The 23,692-nt window shown below is 47.6% G+C and overlaps 9 protein-coding genes across 18 annotated transcripts; 2 read left to right on the top strand and 7 right to left on the bottom strand.

The window, feature by feature from the left end:
• Positions 1-21: 21 nt before the first annotated feature.
• LOC108161767 (queuine tRNA-ribosyltransferase catalytic subunit) lies at positions 22-1,769 on the bottom strand. The gene is made up of 2 exons (XM_017296100.2): positions 1,581-1,769; positions 22-1,529 (listed from the first exon to the last, which is right to left on the bottom strand). Exons 1-2 carry the CDS (start codon positions 1,667-1,669, stop codon positions 329-331), a joined length of 1,290 nt encoding a protein of 429 aa, XP_017151589.1. The 5' UTR covers positions 1,670-1,769; the 3' UTR covers positions 22-328.
• A 452-nt stretch (positions 1,770-2,221) lies between these two features.
• On the bottom strand, positions 2,222-7,063 carry LOC117188611 (RNA-binding protein 5-B-like). Of its 5 annotated transcripts, none has more exons than XM_033392609.1 (13): positions 6,914-7,061; positions 6,623-6,863; positions 6,248-6,565; positions 5,940-6,180; positions 5,810-5,879; positions 5,469-5,542; positions 4,988-5,068; positions 4,791-4,917; positions 4,459-4,695; positions 3,923-4,399; positions 3,061-3,871; positions 2,746-2,995; positions 2,222-2,680 (listed from the first exon to the last, which is right to left on the bottom strand). In XM_033392609.1, exons 2-13 carry the CDS (start codon positions 6,760-6,762, stop codon positions 2,564-2,566), a joined length of 2,943 nt encoding a protein of 980 aa, XP_033248500.1. In that variant the 5' UTR covers positions 6,763-6,863; positions 6,914-7,061; the 3' UTR covers positions 2,222-2,563. The 5 variants fall into 5 exon arrangements, with proteins under 5 accessions (XP_033248500.1, XP_033248499.1, XP_033248498.1 ...); XM_033392608.1 differs by having other exon boundaries at positions 2,564-2,680; positions 6,623-6,773; XM_033392607.1 differs by having other exon boundaries at positions 2,564-2,680; positions 6,923-7,061.
• A 151-nt stretch (positions 7,064-7,214) lies between these two features.
• On the bottom strand, positions 7,215-12,865 carry LOC108161761 (RNA-binding protein 5-like). Of its 6 annotated transcripts, none has more exons than XM_017296095.2 (13): positions 12,716-12,865; positions 12,425-12,665; positions 12,050-12,367; positions 11,742-11,982; positions 11,612-11,681; positions 11,271-11,344; positions 10,786-10,863; positions 9,565-9,691; positions 9,233-9,469; positions 8,697-9,173; positions 7,835-8,645; positions 7,520-7,769; positions 7,215-7,452 (listed from the first exon to the last, which is right to left on the bottom strand). In XM_017296095.2, the coding sequence occupies exons 2-13, from the start codon at positions 12,562-12,564 to the stop codon at positions 7,336-7,338; spliced, it is 2,940 nt and encodes a 979-aa protein (XP_017151584.2). In that variant the 5' UTR covers positions 12,565-12,665; positions 12,716-12,865; the 3' UTR covers positions 7,215-7,335. The 6 variants fall into 6 exon arrangements, with proteins under 6 accessions (XP_017151584.2, XP_033248504.1, XP_033248503.1 ...); XM_033392613.1 differs by having other exon boundaries at positions 7,336-7,452; positions 12,425-12,575; XM_033392612.1 differs by having other exon boundaries at positions 7,336-7,452; positions 12,725-12,865.
• A 153-nt stretch (positions 12,866-13,018) lies between these two features.
• LOC117188615 lies at positions 13,019-14,828 on the bottom strand. The gene is made up of 4 exons (XM_033392620.1): positions 14,178-14,828; positions 14,021-14,110; positions 13,551-13,878; positions 13,019-13,486 (listed from the first exon to the last, which is right to left on the bottom strand). The coding sequence occupies exons 3-4, from the start codon at positions 13,639-13,641 to the stop codon at positions 13,170-13,172; spliced, it is 408 nt and encodes a 135-aa protein (XP_033248511.1). The 5' UTR covers positions 13,642-13,878; positions 14,021-14,110; positions 14,178-14,828; the 3' UTR covers positions 13,019-13,169.
• Positions 14,829-15,090: 262 nt separating this feature from the next.
• Positions 15,091-17,110, top strand: LOC108161766. The gene is made up of 4 exons (XM_017296099.2): positions 15,091-15,883; positions 15,955-16,151; positions 16,215-16,831; positions 16,898-17,110. The coding sequence occupies exons 1-4, from the start codon at positions 15,260-15,262 to the stop codon at positions 17,059-17,061; spliced, it is 1,602 nt and encodes a 533-aa protein (XP_017151588.1). The 5' UTR covers positions 15,091-15,259; the 3' UTR covers positions 17,062-17,110.
• Positions 16,858-17,725, bottom strand: LOC108161774 (zinc finger matrin-type protein 5). The gene is made up of 3 exons (XM_017296113.2): positions 17,524-17,725; positions 17,303-17,437; positions 16,858-17,242 (listed from the first exon to the last, which is right to left on the bottom strand). The coding sequence occupies exons 1-3, from the start codon at positions 17,648-17,650 to the stop codon at positions 17,097-17,099; spliced, it is 408 nt and encodes a 135-aa protein (XP_017151602.1). The 5' UTR covers positions 17,651-17,725; the 3' UTR covers positions 16,858-17,096.
• A 505-nt stretch (positions 17,726-18,230) lies between these two features.
• Positions 18,231-20,954, top strand: LOC108161762 (phospholipase A-2-activating protein). Its single transcript, XM_017296096.2, has 4 exons — positions 18,231-18,484; positions 18,547-19,413; positions 19,474-20,103; positions 20,172-20,954. The coding sequence occupies exons 1-4, from the start codon at positions 18,330-18,332 to the stop codon at positions 20,881-20,883; spliced, it is 2,364 nt and encodes a 787-aa protein (XP_017151585.2). The 5' UTR covers positions 18,231-18,329; the 3' UTR covers positions 20,884-20,954.
• LOC117188614 lies at positions 20,898-21,741 on the bottom strand. Its single transcript, XM_033392619.1, has 2 exons — positions 21,206-21,741; positions 20,898-21,140 (listed from the first exon to the last, which is right to left on the bottom strand). Exons 1-2 carry the CDS (start codon positions 21,584-21,586, stop codon positions 20,952-20,954), a joined length of 570 nt encoding a protein of 189 aa, XP_033248510.1. The 5' UTR covers positions 21,587-21,741; the 3' UTR covers positions 20,898-20,951.
• An 18-nt stretch (positions 21,742-21,759) lies between these two features.
• LOC117188613 (integrator complex subunit 14-like) lies at positions 21,760-23,659 on the bottom strand. Its single transcript, XM_033392618.1, has 2 exons — positions 23,054-23,659; positions 21,760-22,982 (listed from the first exon to the last, which is right to left on the bottom strand). The coding sequence occupies exons 1-2, from the start codon at positions 23,556-23,558 to the stop codon at positions 21,775-21,777; spliced, it is 1,713 nt and encodes a 570-aa protein (XP_033248509.1). The 5' UTR covers positions 23,559-23,659; the 3' UTR covers positions 21,760-21,774.
• Between the last annotated feature and the right edge of the window lie 33 nt (positions 23,660-23,692).

Raw genomic sequence — 23,692 nt, 5'->3', positions numbered from 1 at the left:
TCATTCGCTTAGGTGAGTGAATGATTTGGTTATTTGTTTATTTTCTTAACTTTAAACCAATTTATCAGCTTAATTGTGATGTTTTCTTACAGTTTAAATGTGTATTTGCTTAATTCTAAGCCAAATTATTTGGTTCTTTAAGCATTCCTTATGGAAATTGTATACAAAATAGTCCTAAGGTAAGTAGAAATGCCTCTTAGGAAAGCCCATAAATTCTACTGACTGATTATCTCTAGCTTTAGATCCCCCTGGTAGATATTTACAGCTGCTCCATGAATCCAATCAGTCAGTAGAATATCTAAAGGGTATAATAAACTTCGCCTAGACTCTAGATATACGTTTCATGTTGTGTGTGGCTGGTGGCTGTCTGAGACACTTCTACCGCCTGCTCCTGCTCCTGCTTCGTCTGCTGGTCCTGCTTCTCCTCATCCGCAGGCAGTTCAATGTTCACCGCTTTCAAGGCCTGCCGTATCCATGTGGGAATCGGATCCTTGCCAAAATGTCTACCCATAAAGTCACTCACAAATTGCGGGAACTCGTCGCGTTCAATGGCTTCTCGCATGCCCCGCATCAGACGCAGCTGATAGGCCACATTGTGGATGCTGAGCAGGGAGCAGGAGACGCTCTCATTGGTGGCAATGTGGTGGAGGTACGAACGGGTATAGCGCTTGCAAGTGCTGCACTCGCACTCCTTGTCAATGGGCTCCAGGTCGAGCTTGTATTTGGGCTGCTTAAGATTCAGCTGTCCCCTGTCGACCAAGGCACATCCGAATCGTGCCGTACGCGTGGGAAAGACACAATCGAACATATCGATGCCCAAGGCCACGCAGACCACAAGATCGGCGGCAAACCCCACACCCATGAGGTATCGCGGTTTATCTCGTGGCAGATGGTCCGTGCAGACATCAACCATGCGCCAGAAGTCGTGTTTGCTCTCGCCGCCACTCAGTCCACCGACGGCAAAGCCGCGAACTTGCTGCTTCATCAGGGCGGAGACGCAACGTTGCCGCAATGGCACATCGAGTCCGCCCTGAACAATGGGAAACAGCGACTGATCGTCGTCCCGAGCATGGGCCTCGATGCAGCGATCCACCCAGCGTATTGTCCGCTCCATGGCCTCCTCCACACGTGGCCCGATTGTGGTCGTCTTTACCACATCATCCAGCTGCATCATTATGTCCGCCCCAATGGCATTTTGGATCTGTATCGAGTGCTCTGGGGTCAGCATGCACTCGCTGTTGTCGAAGGGTGAGCGAAAGTTCACGCCCTTCTCATTAATCTCGGCCAGCTGCAGCAGGGACACCATCTGGAAGCCACCAGAGTCCGTCAGTATAGCTCGAGGCCAGCCCATAAACTTGTGCAAGCCGCCAGCTAACCGTAAAGTCTCAATGCCCGGCCGTAGTCCCAGGTGATATGTGTTGCCCAGCAGGATTTGGCAGTTCAACTCAATCAGCTGATCCGGCAGAATGCCCTTCAATGTTCCCTGCGTGCCCACCGGCATAAATACTGGCGTGTTTACCTCACTGTGCCTGGGAAACGAAACCATTCATTGCGTGATCGTCTGCACTTCGAGTACTCACCTCAGTGTCATCAGGCCCGCCCTGGCCTTGGATACGGAGCACTCCGCCACGACCTTATAAGTCAGGGGAGGGATAGTTCTTGTACTCATCTAGTTATCAAACGGCAAAACAAAATAAATTAAATAAATACACTTTGCCGGTACACGTTTTCTTTGAGAATTAGTGTGCCCGCACTCCACTAACTCCACATAAGATGCCAGCAAAAGGTACCAACCACTCGTATGGTATTTTCGAAATTCGATTTTCTTTAGTATTTTTACACTGGCGCGCGTTTTCTATCGGTTTTGGCATAGACGAATGACGCAGGATAGGCATTCACACTGTTGCACCATGACATCATAACTGATTAGAGTTTGTGACGAGGAAGGCAACCAAATTTTAGAGATAGTGTTAGGGAATTATGCAGAAGCACCATTTGCTGATATTTATTTATTATTTTCAGCCATTTTTCTCACACAATAATCAAATAAACCATCAATGTTCTGCTTCCATGTATCCAGTAGGATCTGTACGGCACCATTGTTTAAAGAATTTTTTTTAAGGGAACTGCGTATACGAAAAAATGCAGACGCATGACGCAGACCTAGTGTAAACCGGCCATTATTTAATAAAATAATGAAAATGTAAAACAATCAAATCTATAATCTTAAAAGTCCAATGAAATGCTTGCTTTATTTAAGACATATGTATGTATTGTACCTATCTATTGAACAGTTGCTAACTTGGGAAATAATTCTAAGTGAGCACAATTGGTTGAGGATGCACAGTTGAGGTAACCATGGCCCGAATACTTCAATATTCAAGCGGAATTATAATATGTATATGTAGGTAACTACGGGGCAAGCCGCCTTACTTCGCTCGAGCGCCAACCCCTGGCTCACTCGCACCACCCATTTGTTCACGCACACATCATAAATAAGTATAATATCGGGCTACGACGACGAACTTTGGTTCGTATAAAATGTACCGATAATAAAGAAGCTTCAGGCGTTCTCATAGCGCTGCTTCATCATTTTCTTAATATAAGATTTGTAATCGTTTCCAGGTGGCATATTGCCAGCTTTGTTTCCCAGGCCCACATTGTTGGTGCGACCCTCAGCCTGTGGATTCAACAAATTATATATTTTAATTATCTAATGCAATATTTATGCTTAAATAAAAGTACCTCAATGATCTGGGTGCGCCCCTGATTCTTCCTGCCCAGACCCTGGCCCTCCGTCCAGCCCATCTTCTGCATCAAGCGATTGCCCACGTTATTCGAGCTGATTGGCAGAGCTGAAGCCGCGCTGGCATTATTCTTCTGACGCGTCTGCAAGGTCTTTATCTCCTGCTCGAAACGCTCCCGACTGCGATTCGGAGGCGGTGGATCGCTCTCCCCGTACTTCAGTCTCCTCTCCTTGGCGCGGTCCCGATAGCTAAGATGTCCAGAAGGATGCACGAATTTAGGAAATATCCCTCCAAAAATAAAGCTTTTACTTACGATAAGCCCGCGTCGCTGTCCGGATCGGGGTCGGCGTCAGCAGACGCTCCTGAACCTTGATTGAGCTTGGTCAGATTTTCTTTGTGCAAGTTCGACATTTTCAAATGCTTCTGCAGGATTTCGAGCGATTGAAAGGCACGTTTACATAACATACAGGTCAGTTTCTGTAAGTCCACGAGGTCCATTTCATCAGCAACGGCACTAGATCCACCAACAGCCGCCGCTGGGGGCCCCGCAGTGTCTTCATCCGATTCAGAGCCACCGCCATAAGCTTTGAACAGCTTATTCACCCCCAGTGGAGCCGCGGGCGGCATAAAGTCAGTCAGCTTAGCTCGCTCCTTCTTCTCCAGTATGGAGAAACCCACATCTGCATAAGACCCCTGTGTGGAACGCGAGGTGCTAGGCCCCGACATCTCGCTTCCTGTCAAGATGGGATGGGGCGTGGCCACCACGGTGTAGTCCTTCTTCTGGTTTAGCTGCTTGGCCCACTTCTCCATATCTTTGACGATCTTCTTGGCCACCTTGACCTTGTCGTGCTTGTTGTTACCGTCCTTCTCCTTGTCCTTTTCCTTCTCCTTTTTGGAATCGTCGTCCTTCTGCTCGGCCTCTGCCAGTACCTCTTGCAGTGCCGCCTGGGTGGAGGCAGGAGTCGCCAGAATGTAGGTGCTGCGCCGCTGATCCCAGTACAGATAGGCTCCCGTTTCGTTGTTGTAGTAGTACTGGGAGTGGGCGTCGTAATAGAGACCCGTGCTCGGGTCGAAGTAGTACCCAGAGGTCTCATCGTACTGGTAGCGGGAAACATCGGGGGCGGCTGCAAGAGAGAGTGTTAAATGGAGCTTGAGTCGTTACTGCATTCACTTACGATAAGTCTTGCCATCGTTTCCCCTTGGGGCGACAACATTCTGAGTGGCAAATGTGGCCTTTATCTCGGCAGCTGCTTGGGCAGCGGCTATAGCGGCCGCTGTGGCCGTTGTCTCAATGTTGCTCATCTTCTTTTGCTTTCGTTGGATGGCCGAAAGAGCCACGGCAGCCCCGGAATTGGCCTCCGTCAGCTGAGGGTCTGAGGGGCCACTCTTGGCTATCTCTGCCGTGTAGTAGTCCGTGTAGTACTGAACATAGTGCGCCTGCTCCTCTGGATTAGAGGCATACAACGAGGCACTGTACTCGGCGAGCCGGGGAACGTCGGCGAGAGTATAGCTTCCACCAGCCCCTGAGGGAGCCACAGCTGCAATTGACCCGTTTGGAATACCTCCGCTGGCCACACTTGTAGAGGTGGCAGCTGGCGAATCATTTGGTATTTTCGGCCGATCATCAACGTCGACGCAGTAGCTGATGGCAACTGAAGCGGAAACGGAAGAGGTTAGAGAATTGCATAGAGTGCAAGACGACAACTCTTACCTTCACGGTCATCTAGTGTCAGAGGTGGATCCAGCGCGGTCAAGGCATTGTGCAGCTCCATTGAGTCAACGAGCGTGTCAAAGTGCAGATAACAGATGCCTCGCGATGCCTGCGTTAGGGTATCACGGCTGATCAGCACTTTGCTGACAGATTTGGCCAGTTTGGGCTGGAGCTGCTGCAGGGCAGTCAGCACGCCCTCCTCATTGGTCAAGGCGTCCAGATTGCGTAACATAATCTCTGTCAAAGTGCATGGGTAAGCAGGGCAGGTTAATGAGTGTGTTTCTCTGTCTAAACAAAATGGCATTGCATGAGATTGTTTTTGGTTTGTATACTTTTTGTGAGGATTCGGCTGACTTCATCGATCCCCTCTCCGGCACCAGAGAGTACATTCTCGCTTTCCTCGCGGGAGACATTGCACATGTAGCACCGGAGGCGCCGCTTAAAATTGGTTGCACCACACTAAAAAACAAAAACGAAGGAAACCATTTTAGCTGCATGATCTGAGGAGGAAGTTAAAGTCAGGCCGTACCTTGACACAAGTCCAGTCTGAGATGCGCGTGTTGCGTGTATACTGCATGGACACCCGGTGATCGCCCAACTGGAGAGTGCCCTAAAGCAGAGAAGGAAGACAACGAAATGATTGCGAATTAGCGGCTGGAATGATTGGATCATAAGTTTCACAGGCTACACAGTCACCAGGTTGCTTCTGTTCTGTGTTTTGCGGCGGATGTAGTCGCTGGCAGTTTGCTCCTTCTGAATACCGCTATAAGTGTGAAATGGTTACTTTAAGTTCAGTTCTCGCTCTAAACCATCCGAATTTGGACTTGACTTGACATAAACAAACAGATGAAATGAGGAGATGCTCAACGCTTATTGCTTAATGCTCAACTGAAAAGGGCGACAAGGAGAACTGAACTAAAAGTGAAGATTTCGTTATAGTTGAGGCCGAGTTTTGATTTGTGCCGATCTCGTGGCTGAATCAGGAAGAGTCTTGTTGGTTGTTGTGATACCTTAGTTATTTCCATCCATTGTCTCGATTCCTCGACGGTTTTAAACTCGACAAATGCGAAACAGCGTGAGGCACCTAAATTTTAGATAGAAGTAGATACGAAAATGTTTTTGTCAAAATATTTTGTTGGTTGTTTCAATAGTTCTGTAACATTTTTTGGGGATTGCTTTTGGTTTATGTGGAATTTTGTAGATGTTTGTCGTAAGCCAACTATTAAATGAATTGTATTTCCTGTTGACAACATTGCTGGGCACTGGGCACTCAATACTCACGCTCTTCGTGTGGTTTTAGACTAGCCTAATTGTATGTATAAATAGTAAATTCGTCGAATGTGTAACCCACCTGTAGGCTGCTTCCTCATCACTCGTATAGAAGTGGGCTCCATATTCACTTTGATGAGCTCGCCCATGATCTGCAAGGGTTAGCGTTACGTTACAGATCGATATTTTTCCCAGTAGAACCTTATTCTTACGTCTGCCTCGGTAACATGCTTCTGAAGCCCGAAGAGTATGATATTGTTCTGGGCTTCGTTGCAGGTCCTGTGATGCTTGCGGCGATACTGGCTCTCGTCGGTCGCATCGTTGTCGCTATCGTCGGAGGAGGAGTAGCGTCTCTCTCGGTCCCGTTCCCTGTCGCGATCCCTGTTGTTATTCAGCTGGGCGTTGTTGCTCCCATTGTTTCCATTATTATGATGCCGATAGTCAGCGCCCCGACTGAAAGGATGGATCCAAGTGTTCAGTTACAGCAAAAATTTGTGCTATCACAGAATGCAAGTCTTACTTGTTGCGCTCATTGCCCCGATCATAGTCGGAGTTGCGTTCCCGCGACTGGCGCTCATAGTTCTTCCACCGCTGATCGCGATTGTTATCATAGTTATCCTCGCGCCGGTCATAGTTGTCCTCGCTTCGATGCTGGCGATTATCAGAGTTATTGCGCGAGTTGTAGTTCCGCTCCTCTTGGTAGTCGTCGTCGATCAGGTCGCGGTAGAGATCCTTGTCCTGACTGCCGCCGGAATGTCTATTGTAATGCGAGGAACGCTCACGACTCCGCGAACGCGAATTGTGGCGTCTATACCCACCGTGCTCTCGGTTCCGTTCGCTGCAAGAACATATTTCATACTCGTATGAAAGCATACACGTGACGAGGGTATCTTACCGGGAACGTGAACGGGAGCGACTATAGCGTCTATATTGACCCGCACCATGGTTTCCACCGACAACGCCGCCGCCGCCACCGTTATTGCCATTGCCATTTCCACCTCCTCCTGGGAAGCCTCGACCGTAACGTGAATCCATACTACGCTAATCTGATACGAATCGGAGCGGTAATTATATTTAATTGTCTGTCCTCATTTGTCTCGCGCTGGGCCCTTTTCCCGAGCCCGTGCTCTAAAGCTCTAAAAGTAAACTTTAGCTAGTTACGTATTCAGATTTGCACATTTCTTACTTATTGTACGTTGCTGGGAGGACCAAGATTATATTTAAAGTGTTCTTTTTCCCCGAAATCCGTTCATTGAGCGTGAAATACAATTCTTACAACAAAAAGGCTGGCTGAAAAATCTCTGCCTCCTTTGCCATTCACACAAAACAGACAAGATGTTATCGATACTAGCTTGAGTACTTTGGCAAATGAAATATGTACTTTGTTGCAAAACGGAGTAGGGAAACTGCTGAAACTGCTATACAGCAACTACAGCTGGTTGAAGAATTAAGGTGAAAATCACCATCCAAAAAAACATTTACAGAGGTGTTTTATATTACAGATATTCATGCATTTATTTTACATTTCGATTTGTATAATACCACAATAAGCACATAATAATAATTAAAATCTGGAAAAATACATTTTCGGGCGTTCTCATAAAATGTTCAGGCATTCTCATAGCGCTGCTTCATCATCTTCTTAATATAGGATTTGTAATCGGTACCAGGTGGCAGGTTGCACACCTTGTTTCCCAGGCCCACGCTCTTGGTGCGACCATCAGCCTACGGATATGCAATTTACATTGAACTGGCGTCCGGCAATAGGTTACATATGTATAACTCGAATTACCTCAATTATCTGGGTGCGCCCCTGATTCTTCCTGCCCAGACCCTGGCCCTCCGTCCAGCCCATCTTCTGCATCAAGCGATTGCCCACGTTATTCGAGCTGATTGGCAGAGCTGAAGCCGCGCTGGCATTATTCTTCTGACGCGTCTGCAAGGTCTTTATCTCCTTCTCGAAACGCTCCCGACTGCGATTCGGAGGCGGTGGATCGCTCTCCCCGTACTTCAGTCTCCTCTCCTTGGCGCGATCCCGATAGCTAAGATGTCCAGAAGGATGCACGAATTTAGGAAATATCCCTCCAAAAATAAAGCTTTTACTTACGATAAGCCCGCGTCGCTGTCCGGATCGGGGTCGGCGTCAGCAGACGCTCCTGAACCTTGATTGAGCTTGGCCAGATTTTCTTTGTGCAAGTTCGACATTTTCAAATGCTTCTGCAGGATTTCGAGCGATTGAAAGGCACGTTTACATAACATACAGGTCAGTTTCTGTAAGTCCACGAGGTCCATTTCATCAGCAACGGCACTAGATCCACCAACAGCCGCCGCTGGGGGCCCCGCAGTGTCTTCATCCGATTCAGAGCCACCGCCATAAGCTTTGAACAGCTTATTCACCCCCAGTGGAGCCGCGGGCGGCATAAAGTCAGTCAGCTTAGCTCGCTCCTTCTTCTCCAGTATGGAGAAACCCACATCTGCATAAGACCCCTGTGTGGAACGCGAGGTGCTAGGCCCCGACATCTCGCTTCCTGTCAAGATGGGATGCGGCGTGGCCACCACGGTGTAGTCCTTCTTCTGGTTTAGCTGCTTGGCCCACTTCTCCATATCTTTGACGATCTTCTTGGCCACCTTGACCTTGTCGTGCTTGTTGTTACCGTCCTTCTCCTTGTCCTTTTCCTTCTCCTTTTTGGAATCGTCGTCCTTCTGCTCGGCCTCTGCCAGTACCTCTTGCAGTGCCGCCTGGGTGGAGGCAGGAGTCGCCAGAATGTAGGTGCTGCGCCGCTGATCCCAGTACAGATAGGCTCCCGTTTCGTTGTTGTAGTAGTACTGGGAGTGGGCGTCGTAATAGAGACCCGTGCTCGGGTCGAAGTAGTACCCAGAGGTCTCATCGTACTGGTAGCGGGAAACATCGGGGGCGGCTGCAAGAGAGAGTGTTAAATGGAGCTTGAGTCGTTACTGCATTCACTTACGATAAGTCTTGCCATCGTTTCCCCTTGGGGCGACAACATTCTGAGTGGAAAATGTGGCCTTTATCTCGGCAGCTGCTTGGGCAGCGGCTATAGCGGCCGCTGTGGCCGTTGTCTCAATGTTGCTCATCTTCTTTTGCTTTCGTTGGATGGCCGAAAGAGCCACGGCAGCTCCGGAATTGGCCTCCGTCAGCTGAGGGTCTGAGGGGCCACTCTTGGCTATCTCTGCCGTGTAGTAGTCCGTGTAGTACTGAACATAGTGCGCCTGCTCCTCTGGATTAGAGGCATACAACGAGGCACTGTACTCGGCGAGCCGGGGAACGTCGGCGAGAGTATAGCTTCCACCAGCCCCTGAGGGAGCCACAGCTGCAATTGACCCGTTTGGAATACCTCCGCTGGCCACACTTGTAGAGGTGGCAGCTGGCGAATCATTTGGTATTTTCGGCCGATCATCAACGTCGACGCAGTAGCTGATGGCAACTGAAGCGGAAACGGAAGAGGTTAGAGAATTGCATAGAGTGCAAGACGACAACTCTTACCTTCACGGTCATCTAGTGTCAGAGGTGGATCCAGCGCGGTCAAGGCATTGTGCAGCTCCATTGAGTCAACGAGCGTGTCAAAGTGCAGATAACAGATGCCTCGCGATGCCTGCGTTAGGGTATCACGGCTGATCAGCACTTTGCTGACAGATTTGGCCAGTTTGGGCTGGAGCTGCTGCAGGGCAGTCAGCACGCCCTCCTCATTGGTCAAGGCGTCCAGATTGCGTAACATAATCTCTGTCAAAGTGCATGGGTAAGCATGGCAGGTTAATGAGTGTGTTTCTCTGTCTGAACAAAATGGCATTGCATGAGATTGTTTTTGGTTTGTATACTTTTTGTGAGGATTCGGGTGACTTCGTCGATTCCTTCTCCACCGCCACAGAGGGCGTTCTCGCTTTCCTCGCGGGAGGCGCTGCACATGAAGCACTGGAAGCGGCGCTTAAAATTGCTGGCACCGCACTAAAAGAGCAAAGAAAGAAACGATTTCGTTTTAGTTTGATGACCTTGCAGACATTTTAAGGTAGCTTGCACCAAAGACTAAGCAATTACCAAGATGTTGCATGACGCACATACTAAAAAGCTGTTCTATGGCAGTCGGGTCATGGTCTTAAAGTTCTATTAGGGGCGGCCCCCGGGTCTCAGGTTTATTTTCGAATATGGTTCACCTCTGATCTCGGAGGCTCTGCCTATTCTGGTCTGTCTGTATTCAGCAGTTGATTTCTTCTACTGCTCCACAAGACCGAAAAAATACATGTTAGGGATACCGACTATATTTACTAAGTGAAACTAATTACGAAAAGGATCTATTTTTACTAGAGGTCTGCATGAATGGAACAAAAACCGAGCGGGAACGTTGTGAGTCGCAGCTAGGGCCCGCGTCCCTACACGATACTCAGTCGGTATGGCTTACCTCCGCCAAAGTGCGCACACTGCACGACGAAGGTTGTGTGAAAGATAGGGAATGAGTACGAGCGTGGAGGGCGTTGCGTGGCCACTGCATTTATTTTTTCATTCTGGCTATAATAATAATCAGATCTGATCCATACTCGACAATCTGCTAAATATGCTCATTCCTTATATTTCTGCGTTTTCGGTTTTCAAAAATGTACAAAATTTTGAAGAGTGTGATCACAGGAGTCTGTGTAATTTGGTTGCCCTAGCTCTTATAATCCCTGCGAACTAGTCGTCAAACAAACGGACAGACGGACCGACAGACATGGCTGTTTCGACTCGGCAATTGATGCTGTTCAAGAATATATGTACTTTGTGGGGTACATTTTCTCCTCTATTCTATATCTGGTATAAAAAACCCGCATTAGAATAATTCCTATAGAGTTTAGCGAATTAGTATGATCACTTGAGACATGGACGCACAACATTTAAACGAAGAGGCTCGAGAGAGAGACCAAACCTATGTAGATAGCGACGTCGTGATCAGTGCCCAAGCATAGGGGAAAAGCGAATTCAAATACTAGTGCCCTGCGTCGAACCCAATTATGAATGGGATTTGTTCTTGTATCAACATCTTGGTATCTTTCAGCATTTGCTTATACCTTGATACAAGTCCAGTCCGACATCCGTGTGTGGCTGTACTGCATTGACACCCGGTGATCGCCCAACTGGAGAGTGCCCTAAAGCAGAGAAGGAAGACAACGAAATGATTGCGAATTAGCGACTGGAATGATTGGATCATAAGTTTCACAGGCTACACAGTCACCAGGTTGCTTCTGTTCTGTGTTTTGCGGCGGATGTAGTCGCTGGCAGTTTGCTCCTTCTGAATACCGCTATAAGTGTGAAATGGTTACTTTAAGTTCAGTTCTCGCTCTAAACTATCCGAATTTGGACTTGACTTGACATAAACAAACAGATGAAATGAGGAGATGCTCAACGCTTATTGCTTAATGCTTAATGCTCAACTGAAAAGGGCGACAAGGAGAACTAAACTTAAAGTGAAGATTTCGTTATAGTTGAGGCCGAGTTTTGATTTGTGCCGATCTCGTGGCTGAATCAGGAAGAGTCTTGTTGGTTGTTGTGATACCTTAGTTATTTCCATCCATTGTCTCGATTCCTCGACGGTTTTAAACTCGACAAATGCGAAACAGCGTGAGGCACCTAAATTTTAGATAGAAGCAGATACGAAAATGTTTTTGTCAAAATATTTTGTTGGTTGTTTCAATAGTTCTGTAACATTTTTTGGGGATTGCTTTTGGTTTATGTGGAATTTTGTAGATGTTTGTCGTAAGCCAACTATTAAATGAATTGTATTTCCTGTTGACAACATTGCTGGGCACTGGGCACTCAATACTCACGCTCTTCGTGTGGTTTTAGACTAGCCTAATTGTATGTATAAATAGTAAATTCGTCGAATGTGTAACCCACCTGTAGGCTGCTTCCTCATCACTCGTATAGAAGTGGGCTCCATATTCACTTTGATGAGCTCGCCCATGATCTGCAAGGGTTAGCGTTACGTTACAGATCGATATTTTTCCCAGTAGAACCTTATTCTTACGTCTGCCTCGGTAACATGCTTCTGAAGCCCGAAGAGTATGATATTGTTCTGGGCTTCGTTGCAGGTCCTGTGATGCTTGCGGCGATACTGGCTCTCGTCGGTCGCATCGTTGTCGCTATCGTCGGAGGAGGAGTAGCGTCTCTCTCGGTCCCGTTCCCTGTCGCGATCCCTGTTGTTATTCAGCTGGGCGTTGTTGCTCCCATTGTTTCCATTATTATGATGCCGATAGTCAGCGCCCCGACTGAAAGGATGGATCCAAGTGTTCAGTTACAGCAAAAATTTGTGCTATCACAGAATGCAAGTCTTACTTGTTGCGCTCATTGCCCCGATCATAGTCGGAGTTGCGTTCCCGCGACTGGCGCTCATAGTTCTTCCACCGCTGATCGCGATTGTTATCATAGTTATCCTCGCGCCGGTCATAGTTGTCCTCGCTTCGATGCTGGCGATTATCAGAGTTATTGCGCGAGTTGTAGTTCCGCTCCTCTTGGTAGTCGTCGTCGATCAGGTCGCGGTAGAGATCCTTGTCCTGACTGCCGCCGGAATGTCTATTGTAATGCGAGGAACGCTCACGACTCCGCGAACGCGAATTGTGGCGTCTATACCCACCGTGCTCTCGGTTCCGTTCGCTGCAAGAACATATTTCATACTCGTATGAAAGCATACACGTGACGAGGGTATCTTACCGGGAACGTGAACGGGAGCGACTATAGCGTCTATATTGACCCGCACCATGGTTTCCACCGACAACGCCGCCGCCGCCACCGTTATTGCCATTGCCATTTCCACCTCCTCCTGGGAAGCCTCGACCGTAACGTGAATCCATACTACGCTAATCTGATACGAATCGGAGCGGTAATTATATTTAATTGTCTGTCCTCATTTGTCTCGCGCTGGGCCCTTTTCCCGAGCCCGTGCTCTAAAGCTCTAAAAGTAAACTTTAGCTAGTTACGTATTCAGATTTGCACATTTCTTACTTATTGTACGTTGCTGGGAGGACCAAGATTATATTTAAAGTGTTCTTTTTCCCCGAAATCCGTTCATTGAGCGTGAAATACAATTCTTACAACAAAAAGGCTGGCTGAAAAATCTCTGCCTCCTTTGCCATTCACACAAAACAGACAAGATGTTATCGATACTAGCTTGAGTACTTTGGCAAATGAAATATGTACTTTGTTGCAAAACGGAGTAGGGAAACTGCTGAAACTGCTATACAGCAACTACAGCTGGTTGAAGAATTAAGGTGAAAATCACCATCCAAAAAAACATTTACAGAGGCGTTTTATATTACAGATATTCATGCATTTATTTTAAATTTCGTCCGCGGAGTCGTGAGCGTTCCTCGCATTACAATAGACATTCCGGCGGCAGTCAGGACAAGGATCTCTACTGCGACCTGATCGACGACGACTACCAAGAGGAGCGGAACTACTACTCACATTTTGAGCATTGGGCAGCAGCTCTAGTCGTCGACTCAATAAATTTATTTTTCTCCTGCTTACGTTGGATAGCCGAGAGGGCTACCGCTTCAGAGTTCGCTTCAGTTAACTTGGTGTCTCCACTGTTTTTGATCTTGGCTATCGTCGCCGTGAAGTAGTCCGTGTAGTACTGAACGTAGTACGCAGTCTCACCCGGGTTACCTCCACACTGAATGCCTCCGATGTCAGGGGACATAGTAGAGGTTATAAGGTGCGACGTCTCGATTATTTTTTCGCTGATGTCAGTTTCGATGTTGTAGCTGATAGATACTGAAACAGAAGTAAAGCGATGAGAGAATTGTGTAAGATTGTGTAAAATTGTTTAATTGTGTACCAGCACGTTCATCTAGGGTCAGAGGTGGATCCAGCGATGTACAGGCATTGTGCAACTCCATCGAGGCAACGAGCGTGTCAAGACCTGTCATGTGTCATGTCTTAGACCTTGGAGGTACTTCTCTTCAGACCTTCTTTTCAATCAATAATCTTATGATGTTATACTGTGAGATAACTAAGCCGGTAACACACATTTCATGATCACTGCCGACTGCTGGTTGGGTTTCAAAACTGTCTTGCTTATGGCGCTGATAACTGTGTTAACTCCATCCATTGTTTCGCTTCCTCAACGGTGGTAAATTCGATAAATGCTATACCGCGTGACGGATCTAAATTTCAAACAGAAGCAGATAAAAAACTTTTGCGTCAAAAATGATGATGGATCCGATGGGGTTGTAACATTGGTTCGAAGTTCATCGATTATCATTATCTGTTGCAATCATAGCTAAACACTTGCGTCCATTTACTTACTTATTTGATTAATTTCCATGTGCATATTCATCGAGTCTTTGACGCTGTTCCGTATGACGTGTATTCAGCCCTTAACAATGCGCTCGTGATCTGAAAGTATTAAGAAAGAGAATCAGCTAAAGGGAATCCAGTATGACAATTGACACTTTGTGCACACTTCAAACTTGGTGATTCCCTTGGTCACGCCAAAGATAATGATGATGTTGAGGGCATCACTGCCAGCCTGTATATTGTTGCCACCAAACTGACCCTCATCCAGGTCCTCCTCTGATGAGACACAACTTTCCCGTTCACCTTCTCTGCTTTTATGTGGAAGATTTGTTCCACTGGTGATTCCATTTCTGGTCTGTGGCTGATGGTCACGAGGCTGGCTGCAAGTAGGTATAGGCATAGGAGATTTGTAACCAGCTTAAAGACGGACTTGCAGTCCAGTAACGTGCTGCTTTCGTCGGTTGTGCTTCGAATTCGGTAAAGGTCATGACCATTTTTGTTTCGGTTATTGCGGCGCTTGTAGTCTTTCTCTCTCCGACACTGATCATGGTCAGAATTATCATCACACTGATCACTGCCATCCTCTCGTCCGAACTGGCGCTGCTCAGGACGGAGAGGACGGATAAATCTACCGCTTTCATTGCCACCTCCTCCACCTCCGTCCATTCCTATTCTCTCCTTGAGGTAAATCCGCGGCCTTGTAGGCACCCCGGTCACCGTTTAGGTTAACAAACTTTTATCAAACGATCTAAGATTAGACAACTGTTTATAGCCTCCCACTCTTTTTGGCTATCTTTGTTTTTGTGGCACTCTTTTTTGCCATTCACACAATAGCGATAGTTGATTGTAGCGTGAGAATCTAGAGATGAAAATATTTGAAGAATACCAAATTATTTTAAGAAAAAGAAAGAAAAAAATGTTTACGCAAGGCACAGATGTCAAGTTAAATATTGCAAATTATAAAAATATGATTATTATTAAGTATATACGATTATAGTCGGCTCATTTACAGTTGTAATGAAATATTCGCAGTATCGCACAGCTCTAAGTATAGTGCTTGAAAACGTCAAAAGCTTGCGCTTTGCAACACTGAAAGTCCCTCACTGCGCAGCGTGTGTTGGGGAAAAACCATTTTATAATATTTTATTCGATCTAAACATAGACTTCCCCTGAAAATCAAACAAAACGTAATCAGCTCTGCAGGCATCGCTCTGTTCGTTCTGGAAGTGCTGTACAAAGTGAAAAACAATGAAGAAAGTGCTATTAACGAAAACGCAGTGCATACAGCGGGTGTCGTCTGGAACAGACCTGATATTGAAACAGACAGCGCCAGTTGTAGTTGCTGTTGGACCCGCACCTTTGAAGAGCAGTACGTACACACAACGAAAAGCCTTTCTGCCGGTTTACAAGGATATCATCAGAGAAGTCATGCGTATACCAGATAAAGATATACAACAACGTCTCATCGATGCTATTAATGGACCGGGGAGCGATAAGATATCTGCATCTACCTCGCGTCTAAATAAACAGTGTTGTTGTGGGGCGACCAAAGTGAGCGCTTCCACACAAACTGATGACGAACCAAGGATACCATCGCCCAGCACACCTTATCGAAATCATGCGACGCCAAATACACTCGTAAAGGGGTTGATAAAAAATGACTCATTGACTGGTGTACCCAGTCCCAGCCCCATTCCTAGTCCCAGTCCAGCTCAATCCATGCCTCTGAAAGTTGCGAAAAAGCGTGGTCGTAAGCGCAACACCTGTGTGCCACAAGTGGTCAAAGTATCAGCAGCTGAAATGGCCCAGCAGGAACGGGAGGTTAAACAACTAACTCCCGTGATCACCAAGAAGAGAAAACTGGAAGTTCCTGTATGTCAAAGTGGCTACAGACACACAATTGTATATTGCAAGTTGGGACATTAATTTATTTGTATTCCCAGGAACGAAAGAGGAAAGAGGAAGATCGACCGGCGTTAGAGCGTCGCAGCTCGACCATGTCGGATGTGTCCATCAACGTGGCTGAAGGTTTCCAATATGTCGACTCTTACATTGAAAATGGTATGGACAATGAAAAACTCATTCGCATAATGGCTATGGAATTCCAGAAGGCCCGTATTTTGTCTCTTCAGGGCCTGCTGTGAGTAATTGTAAACATGTACCTTGAAATCAGATGTGTGATTTTAGTTCTTCCCCTACTTAGACCCATTCATGATGATATCCTAGACGGCGACATTTATGGCGTGCGTCGTCAGATTTTTGTTTGCAAATATAGCAATTTTGATATCAATGAAATGATTAGTGCTGATGGTGAAGATTGCCTGGAACTTGCTCTAACGAATGATCGTGAGCCGGATCTAGTCACAGCCCTTTTAACAGCCGGCTGTTTGCCCAACCACATATACGAAAACGGAAATACGGCCCTCCACATAGCTGTCATCAACAACATTGATAGAGAATCCATAAGGCAACTAATGCTACGTATTGACCTGGATCTCTTGCTACAGACAAACGATGCCGGGTACACTGCCCTGCACCTGGCAGTGCGTCACAATCAGTACCATGTGGCAGAGACCATATTGGACTGCATAGATGAGCGGCAATTGGAGGGGGGGGCTGTATATCGGAGGGCAACAGAGACGACAGACTCAAAGCTGACGCCAGAGAAAGCGTTTGCCAAATACTATGAGCGTGCCTGCGATAGACTAGAAACAACCAAGCATGTGCTCAAGGATCGCCGATTGAAGCTGGATATTCTAAATGCAGCAGAGTTGATGGCGGGCAACACTCTTCTTTTCTTTGCTGTAGAACAGGAGCAAGGTGAGCTAATGGAAAAGGCGATAAAATATTTCGTAATGTTGCATCATCATCGTCTTTATATTTCAGAGCATATTTGCTATTTCCTGTTGGCTCATTTGTGCGATCCAGACCAGGAAAACCTCAGCGGGCATTCCCCCAAATCGTTTCACTACGAATATGCTCGCATTTTGAGGATTAATTTGAAAATATCCCGCGTGATGGATAAAGTCATTGGCATATTAAATGGATGACGATAAATGTACATTACATCGAAAAGTAAATATGTTTAGCCCCAGTTTAGTTCAAAATTGGTTTTCTTGAGCTTCGCCAATTCCATTGGACGCAGGGACGGTGGTAGACCAGTCTGATGTGTTCTCCAAGGCCATTTCTTTGCTTTCCGCTTGCGAGATTTCGAGTTCTTCTGCGCGCCAACTGCAAAATAGTAATTTTTAGGTATTTCCATTTGTAATCCCTTTCCTACGTGGAACGTACCTAGCTTTTCCAGCTTCTTGAACTCCCTTTCACTATAATGACCATAATTGCAATACAGATCGAACTTGCAGTATCCCTTAAAATAGCGCTGACATGGTTTCTTTAGACGCTCCTCTGCCAAAATCTTAGCGGGATCTATGTACATATGTATGTAAGTGTCAAACAGTGGGTTAGTTGGACAGTGGGTACGCTCTGTTGCAAGCAGAGATAGTAGTTCGTACCTTCGAAGCGCCGCATGTACCGATACTTGGCCACCGTGTGAGATATGCCATTGTTGTGCAGCTTCCGCACATTCAAGTCACTTTTCATAAAACAACCGCAGTAATCACAAAAATAACTTTGCCCCATTTGGAAAGGGGTGAAAATGTAAACAATAATTTTTCGTCTTAGAGACGGTCGCCTGTTAAATCCATGAGTCGATAGTACTACTCTTGATAGTGATGCAAGCTAATAGACTATCGTATGCACCTTTTGCAAATTTTGTTATGGAAATATATGAAATCTTTTAAATATTACATTTTTTTAATAGCCACTCCAAAATAATATAATTTAAAGGACTGGGATTTTCCCAGGCAGTCGGCATGTGGGCATGGCAAATAATAATATTCGACGGAATATCAAAATTTAACAATAGGAACGACTATCCTCTTTTGTTTTTTTTTTTACCTATTTCGCTAAAACCTTTTTTTAGACAAGATCCAATAAAAGCAAGTGTTTAAAATAAACCAGTCAATTAGAAAATGGATTCACTAATCGTACAAAATTATGTGGGCATGGATAAATGTTCTATATAGCTAGTAATATTCTACGGAATATCAAAAACGGGGGATATGTAAAAAAGATCTTGATTCCGTCAGTATATGGTATATTTAGAAAATTTCACGTAAATTTTGGTATATTTGCGAGGGCCAGACAGTATATATATGATAAATAAATCCACGGTCACACAAAGTGAAAGACAAAAGACATTGGCAAAAAGCCGGTGGAAAAGGGAAAATTTAAGAGTTGTAAACCGCTTAATAGAGGAATGGAGCCTACGCTGGATACGTATAAGCTTAGCTGTGAGCTGTTTGGCCACAGCTTGGATGTGCGCGCTGTTGCCGCTGGTAGCGTCACGCCCGAGGGTCAAATTATTTTGTCTGGGTCTCGCGACAAGAGTACAAAGCTGTGGAAGCCAATTGGGTGCGTTGTTTGAGCTAGAATCATGTGGTTTTTTAATCCTCAATCCTCCTTTGATATTCCAGCAACGAGTATATTGAGGGCCTGACGCTGAAGGACCACAAAAATTTCATATCCTACATATTTTTCCATACCGCCGAGCAGTGGATTTGCACGGCCAGCAATGACGCGACAATTTGCATCTATAAGCAAGACGGCTTTCTGCCGCTGCTTACGCTTAAAGGTCACGAGTCGACCGTTTGTGCCTTGTCTGAGGGCCTGAAGCCGCGCAGTCTCATCAGCGGCAGTTGGGACAAAACGGCTCGTGTGTGGACCATAGGAGAAACGGGCGAAGCTACGACCGTGTCTCTCAAAGGGCACGAAGCAGCCGTCTGGGCTGTGGCCACTCTGAAAACGGAGCAAAAGTACGTGACCGGTGGGGCCGACAAGTGCATTTACTACTGGAACGAGAAGGGCGAGAAGCTGCGTATGCTCAAGGGCCACACCGACTGCGTTCGCGGTCTGATTGGCCTAGAGGCCAACACGCTACTCTCGTGCGGCAACGATGGCGTCCTGAACTTCTGGAACGAGGAGGGCGAGTGCGTGCGCAAGCTGGCCGGGCATACCAACTACATCTATGCCATGGCCCGAAACCAGGCCTTGGGCGACCAGGTCGTTGTCTCCTGCGGCGAGGACAGCACTCTGCGCATGTGGAATGTAATAACCGGTGATGAGTTGGGCGAGCCCATTCTGCATCCGGGAATATCGGTGTGGTCAGTGGCGTGTCTGCTAAACGGAGACATTGTCACGGGCTGCAGCGATGGCGTCGTCCGAGTCTTTAGCAAAGACCCAGCGCGTCAAGCAAGCGAGGCCAACCGAAAAGCCTTCGACCTGGCCGTGGCCACTCGAAAGTCGCAGATAAACGAGGAGATTGGCGGCGTTAAGAAAACTGAGTGAGCCTTGCCTTCGCTTTTCTTTCATCTCGCACTCAGTGCCTTATGTACTCCTTTCAGTCTTCCAGGTCCTGAGGCCCTGCTAGCGAATGGAACCCGCGAGGGACAAACGAAAATGGTACGTCATCTAGATGGATCCGTCAAGTGTTATTCCTGGGAGCTCGGCAAGTGGAATTTGGTTGGTGATGTCATGGGCGCCTCGGGTGGCACTCAGGTCACCTCCGGCAAGAATCTGTACGAGGGCAGGGAGTACGACTTTGTGTTCAATGTCGACATCTCCGACACGGCTCCGCCGATAAAACTTCCCTACAACCATGGCGAAGATCCCTGGCTGGCAGCACAAGCCTTCATTCACAAGAACGATCTGCCACAGGCATACCTCGAACAGGTGGCCAACTTTATTGTAAAGAACTCTAAGAGTGGGCCTGTGGTGATGAGTCAGGCACCCAGCGGCTATCAGGATCCCTTTACTGGCGGCTCTCGCTATCTACCTGGCTCTACCAGTACGAATGTCGCAACCCCTGGCAATGCGGATCCCTTCACCGGATCCTCTAGCTATTCTACTAGCGCAAGCAATGCGTCGTCCAGTGTGGATGTGAACTTTGTGCGTGCGGGAGATAAACATTTCCCCGTCAACAACTATCGCACGTTTGACACCTGCGATGCCACCAAGGTGCTGGAGAAATTAAAGTGAGTGGATTGGTGATTTGATGGCTATTACATTAAGGATCTTTAAATTGCTGAATTTCTTTTTTCAGAGAGTTCAACAAAAAGCTTACGCCCAGCGATGGACAAGTTGGCGATGAATTGTTGCTTGCTGTCATTAAGCTAACTGATCAGTCTCCGGTGGTGGACCTGACAGCTCTGGAGGCGTTGACTATTCTACTTAAATGGCCACCCGGTCAGGTCTTTCCGGTCATCGATATACTGCGCCTGGCCGTGCGCAACGAGGCAATCTTCAGTATCCTCACTAATAGCCATAACATCCTTGGAATCGTAATACCACAACTCAGTGGAGCTGCGGCTAATCAGTTGATGGTGGTGCGCTGCCTGGCCAACAGCCTCACCCACCACACTGGAAGGAAGCAGGTGGAGTCGGAGTTGCCCAAGATCATTGAACTGATTAGTGGAATCCGTGCGGGCAGCGCCAATCTGCAGATTGCGATGGCTACCTTCTATCTGAACCTGACCATTTCGCAGACTCTGGGTGTGGCAAAGTCCGAGGTGTGCTATATGGTCACCACGGGTGTTGTGGAGCTGCTCAAGTGGGCCAATGATCTGGAGGCCTGCTACCGCTCCATGCAAGCCATCGGAAACTTGACCACGACCCCATGTGGCCAGGAGACCATCGCCCAAGTTATCTCCGTCGACTATGTGATGGACAAGTTGCGTGAGCTGACCAACACGCCTCAAGGCGAGAACTTCAGCAAGTTAAACACGGTGGGACAGGCCCTTCTGGCGGCATTCTAAGTATACTTTCTGCCTGATTTCTAAATTATATATTGGAGAATGATTTTTCTAAATAAATATTAAACACTTTAGTCGGCTGACGTTTTGGAATGCTGAGGCGCCTCTTCTGTGCCTGCTGGCTTCGAATTAGCAGCGGGCTGCTGTCGGCTGTTTATGCGCTCTAACAGCTCCAACTTCCATCGCTCCTCGGGCACTCCCTTGGCCCAGTCGGGCACAGTAATGTTGGGTAGCGAAATCGTGGACATGGCTTTCAGTATCTAAGGATATAAATATTGACATAAGATCTTGATCGTCTAGCTTTCCACGGGAACGGCCAAACAACCTGTTCGGTTCGCGTCTTATCCAGCTCCATTTGAAGTTCTTGGGGTCGGGGCTCATTCCACACTTGCCGTTCGATTTCAATGTCGGCACTCTCAATGGGAGGCATATTGGGATCGCCGTGGGTAACTGCTGCTGTTGTCAGATCAATGTCCTCGTCATCATCTACAGGTACTGTGATGGCCTCCGCCTCCAATTGTCGTGGCTGTGGCTCTGTTCTCGGTTCACTGTCGTTCACATCACCATCGTCCATGGCAAGCATCTGGTATCCATCGTAGGCATCCGAGTCATCGCTATCCTCGCTCTCGATACCAACGCGCGGATGGTCCACTGCTGGCGTTGGAAATATCTCATGACCAGGATCAGACGGTAATTCTGGGCCCATTGCTTTATTATTTATTTTTCCGTAGTTCTTTCTTCGATAACGATAGCTCGCAGTGCTGTAAAATTCCAGCCAAGACAGTAGGTAGCGAACTAGTAGTTCGCTTTATAGCGAACCTATAGAGCCGTTACTTTTACAAGCAGGAATGTTAAAATTCAACCCGGAGACTAAACACGTATAGTTGTGAAAATTTAATACATATAACCCGCTGTGGAGGCAACGGCAGCTGAGCTGCTCGCATCGGGTACCCCGCCCTTTTGATGCGGCACAATTGTGGATTTGATGTCCCGATTAGAGGTTTTCCGCAGCTCCGTCGCGGCATGCTGCAGCTGCACGGTGCACTCGTTGCTGGCGCCATTCAAGGTGAGATGAGCGCACTCCTTTTCCAGGAGCATGGCCAGGACCTCGAGAAGCTCGACGAAACCGAGTGCCAAGGCGGCGCGACGGATGCGATTGAGTTCCTTGTAGAAGTGCTGGGTCTTGTCCGGCATCTCCTTGGCATGGCGCAGTACCTTCTGAACGTCGGACTGTAGGCTAGCCTGTCGTATCCACACAACGCTGCTCTGGGAATAGGAACGGCGATCGGCGCGAACTGGAAAGCTGGCCGTTTCGCCGGGGGCCAGATCCTCGGTAAAACCGAGTAACTCCAGATCTCCCAACCAGGGTATGACATTCGATCCTGGCGGCAGAATGTTCAGCATCAGATTTGACTTCTTTTTGGCATCGGTAAAGGCATACATGAAGCTGTACCACTTCTCGCCCACCCGCACCAAGGCGGCCATATTCTCCATTTTCAGAGCCCCGTGCAGCAGGACACAGAAGCACTCCTTCTGCTGCTCCGTTTGTGGGCCACTGCTGTGCTTTAGCACGATCGTGACATCCGCATCATCGCCGCTCTCTTCGGTGTCCTTGGGATCCTTGGCGTAAAACTCTCGAATGTCCTGTTCGAGTCTCTCCAGCTCGTAGTTCGGATTGCTTGTGTCTAGCGTGAGTTTGGCTGGCTTCGCCACTGCTGCCATGCCCGCAGAGCGACGACTTGTCTTCTCACGCTCGACCTTCGGCAGTACCCAATGCCGGCTTAGAGTCGCCGGCGAGCCTATGTCGGACAGAGCCAGGAAACCACACACGTCGATCCGCTGATCAATTTGGCGCACCTGGGCCTCCACGCCAAGCACTGCCGGCTGCTCATATGGGGTTGTGGGGGGCCAGAGCAGAACGGGAGCCTCCATGCGGAAATAGCTGCCGCACTTCAACGTGACCTCGGTGGACTTGTAGCTTGTCTCGCACAGACGCTCGATCAGCTCGAAAACGGCAGTGCGTCCCAGTTCACTTTTGTGACTCGGAGTAGAAGTGGCCTCATTTGTTTCGGGATTCTTTACGGGTGTCATAAATAGCTGACCTGGATAAAAGCAAAGGCAAAGGAAAAGGCGTTTAGGGGTAAATTCTTGAGGTGTTCATTTCTTTACCTACCCTTTAGTAAGGCAGCGTCTAAGAGTTGCTGATACATGACCAGGGCGCGGGTAAAATACTGATCACTGTGTAGTCCCAGACATATGAAGTTCAGGTTGTAGTTAGCCACAGTCCGGAGCCACGCGTACTCCGGATCAGCTTCCTTGCCGGCATAGGTTTCTAGAAAGCCGCTGATCGAAGTGGTGCCAAAACCCAGACCGCAGTCGGTGAACACAACCAGCTGCAAGAGGTTCTGTGCTCCCCAGGTGGACATTATGCTGACGGATGTCTTAAGCATGGTCAGCAGACAGGCCTTGTCCACCGTCTCGATCTTCTTCACCGCCTGTCGTATCTGATCATAGTCGCGTGTGAAATCCACCTTCAACTCCGCGGTCGTTGTATACGATATCAGGGCAAGGTGCTCCAGTTTGCCGGCCGCCGTGAAATTGTCGAGTAGATGTTGGATGCCCTTGGTGGCCAGCGATAGATATGTGTGCTCATTCCTGCCGGGAACCGGGCGTAGCATCGAAAGCGGGGGAAACGGGGGATATGTAAAAAAGATCTTGAATCCGTCAGTATATGGTATATTTAGAAAATTTCACGTAAATTTTGGTATATTTGCGAGGGCCAGACAGTATATATATGATAAATAAATCCACG

This window comes from Drosophila miranda, chromosome 4 (assembly GCF_003369915.1).
Source record: "Drosophila miranda strain MSH22 chromosome 4, D.miranda_PacBio2.1, whole genome shotgun sequence".
Taxonomy (NCBI): Eukaryota; Metazoa; Arthropoda; class Insecta; order Diptera; family Drosophilidae; genus Drosophila; species Drosophila miranda.
Note: the sequence above shows the minus strand (reverse complement) of the source record. Positions and strands in the feature narration are given on the sequence as shown.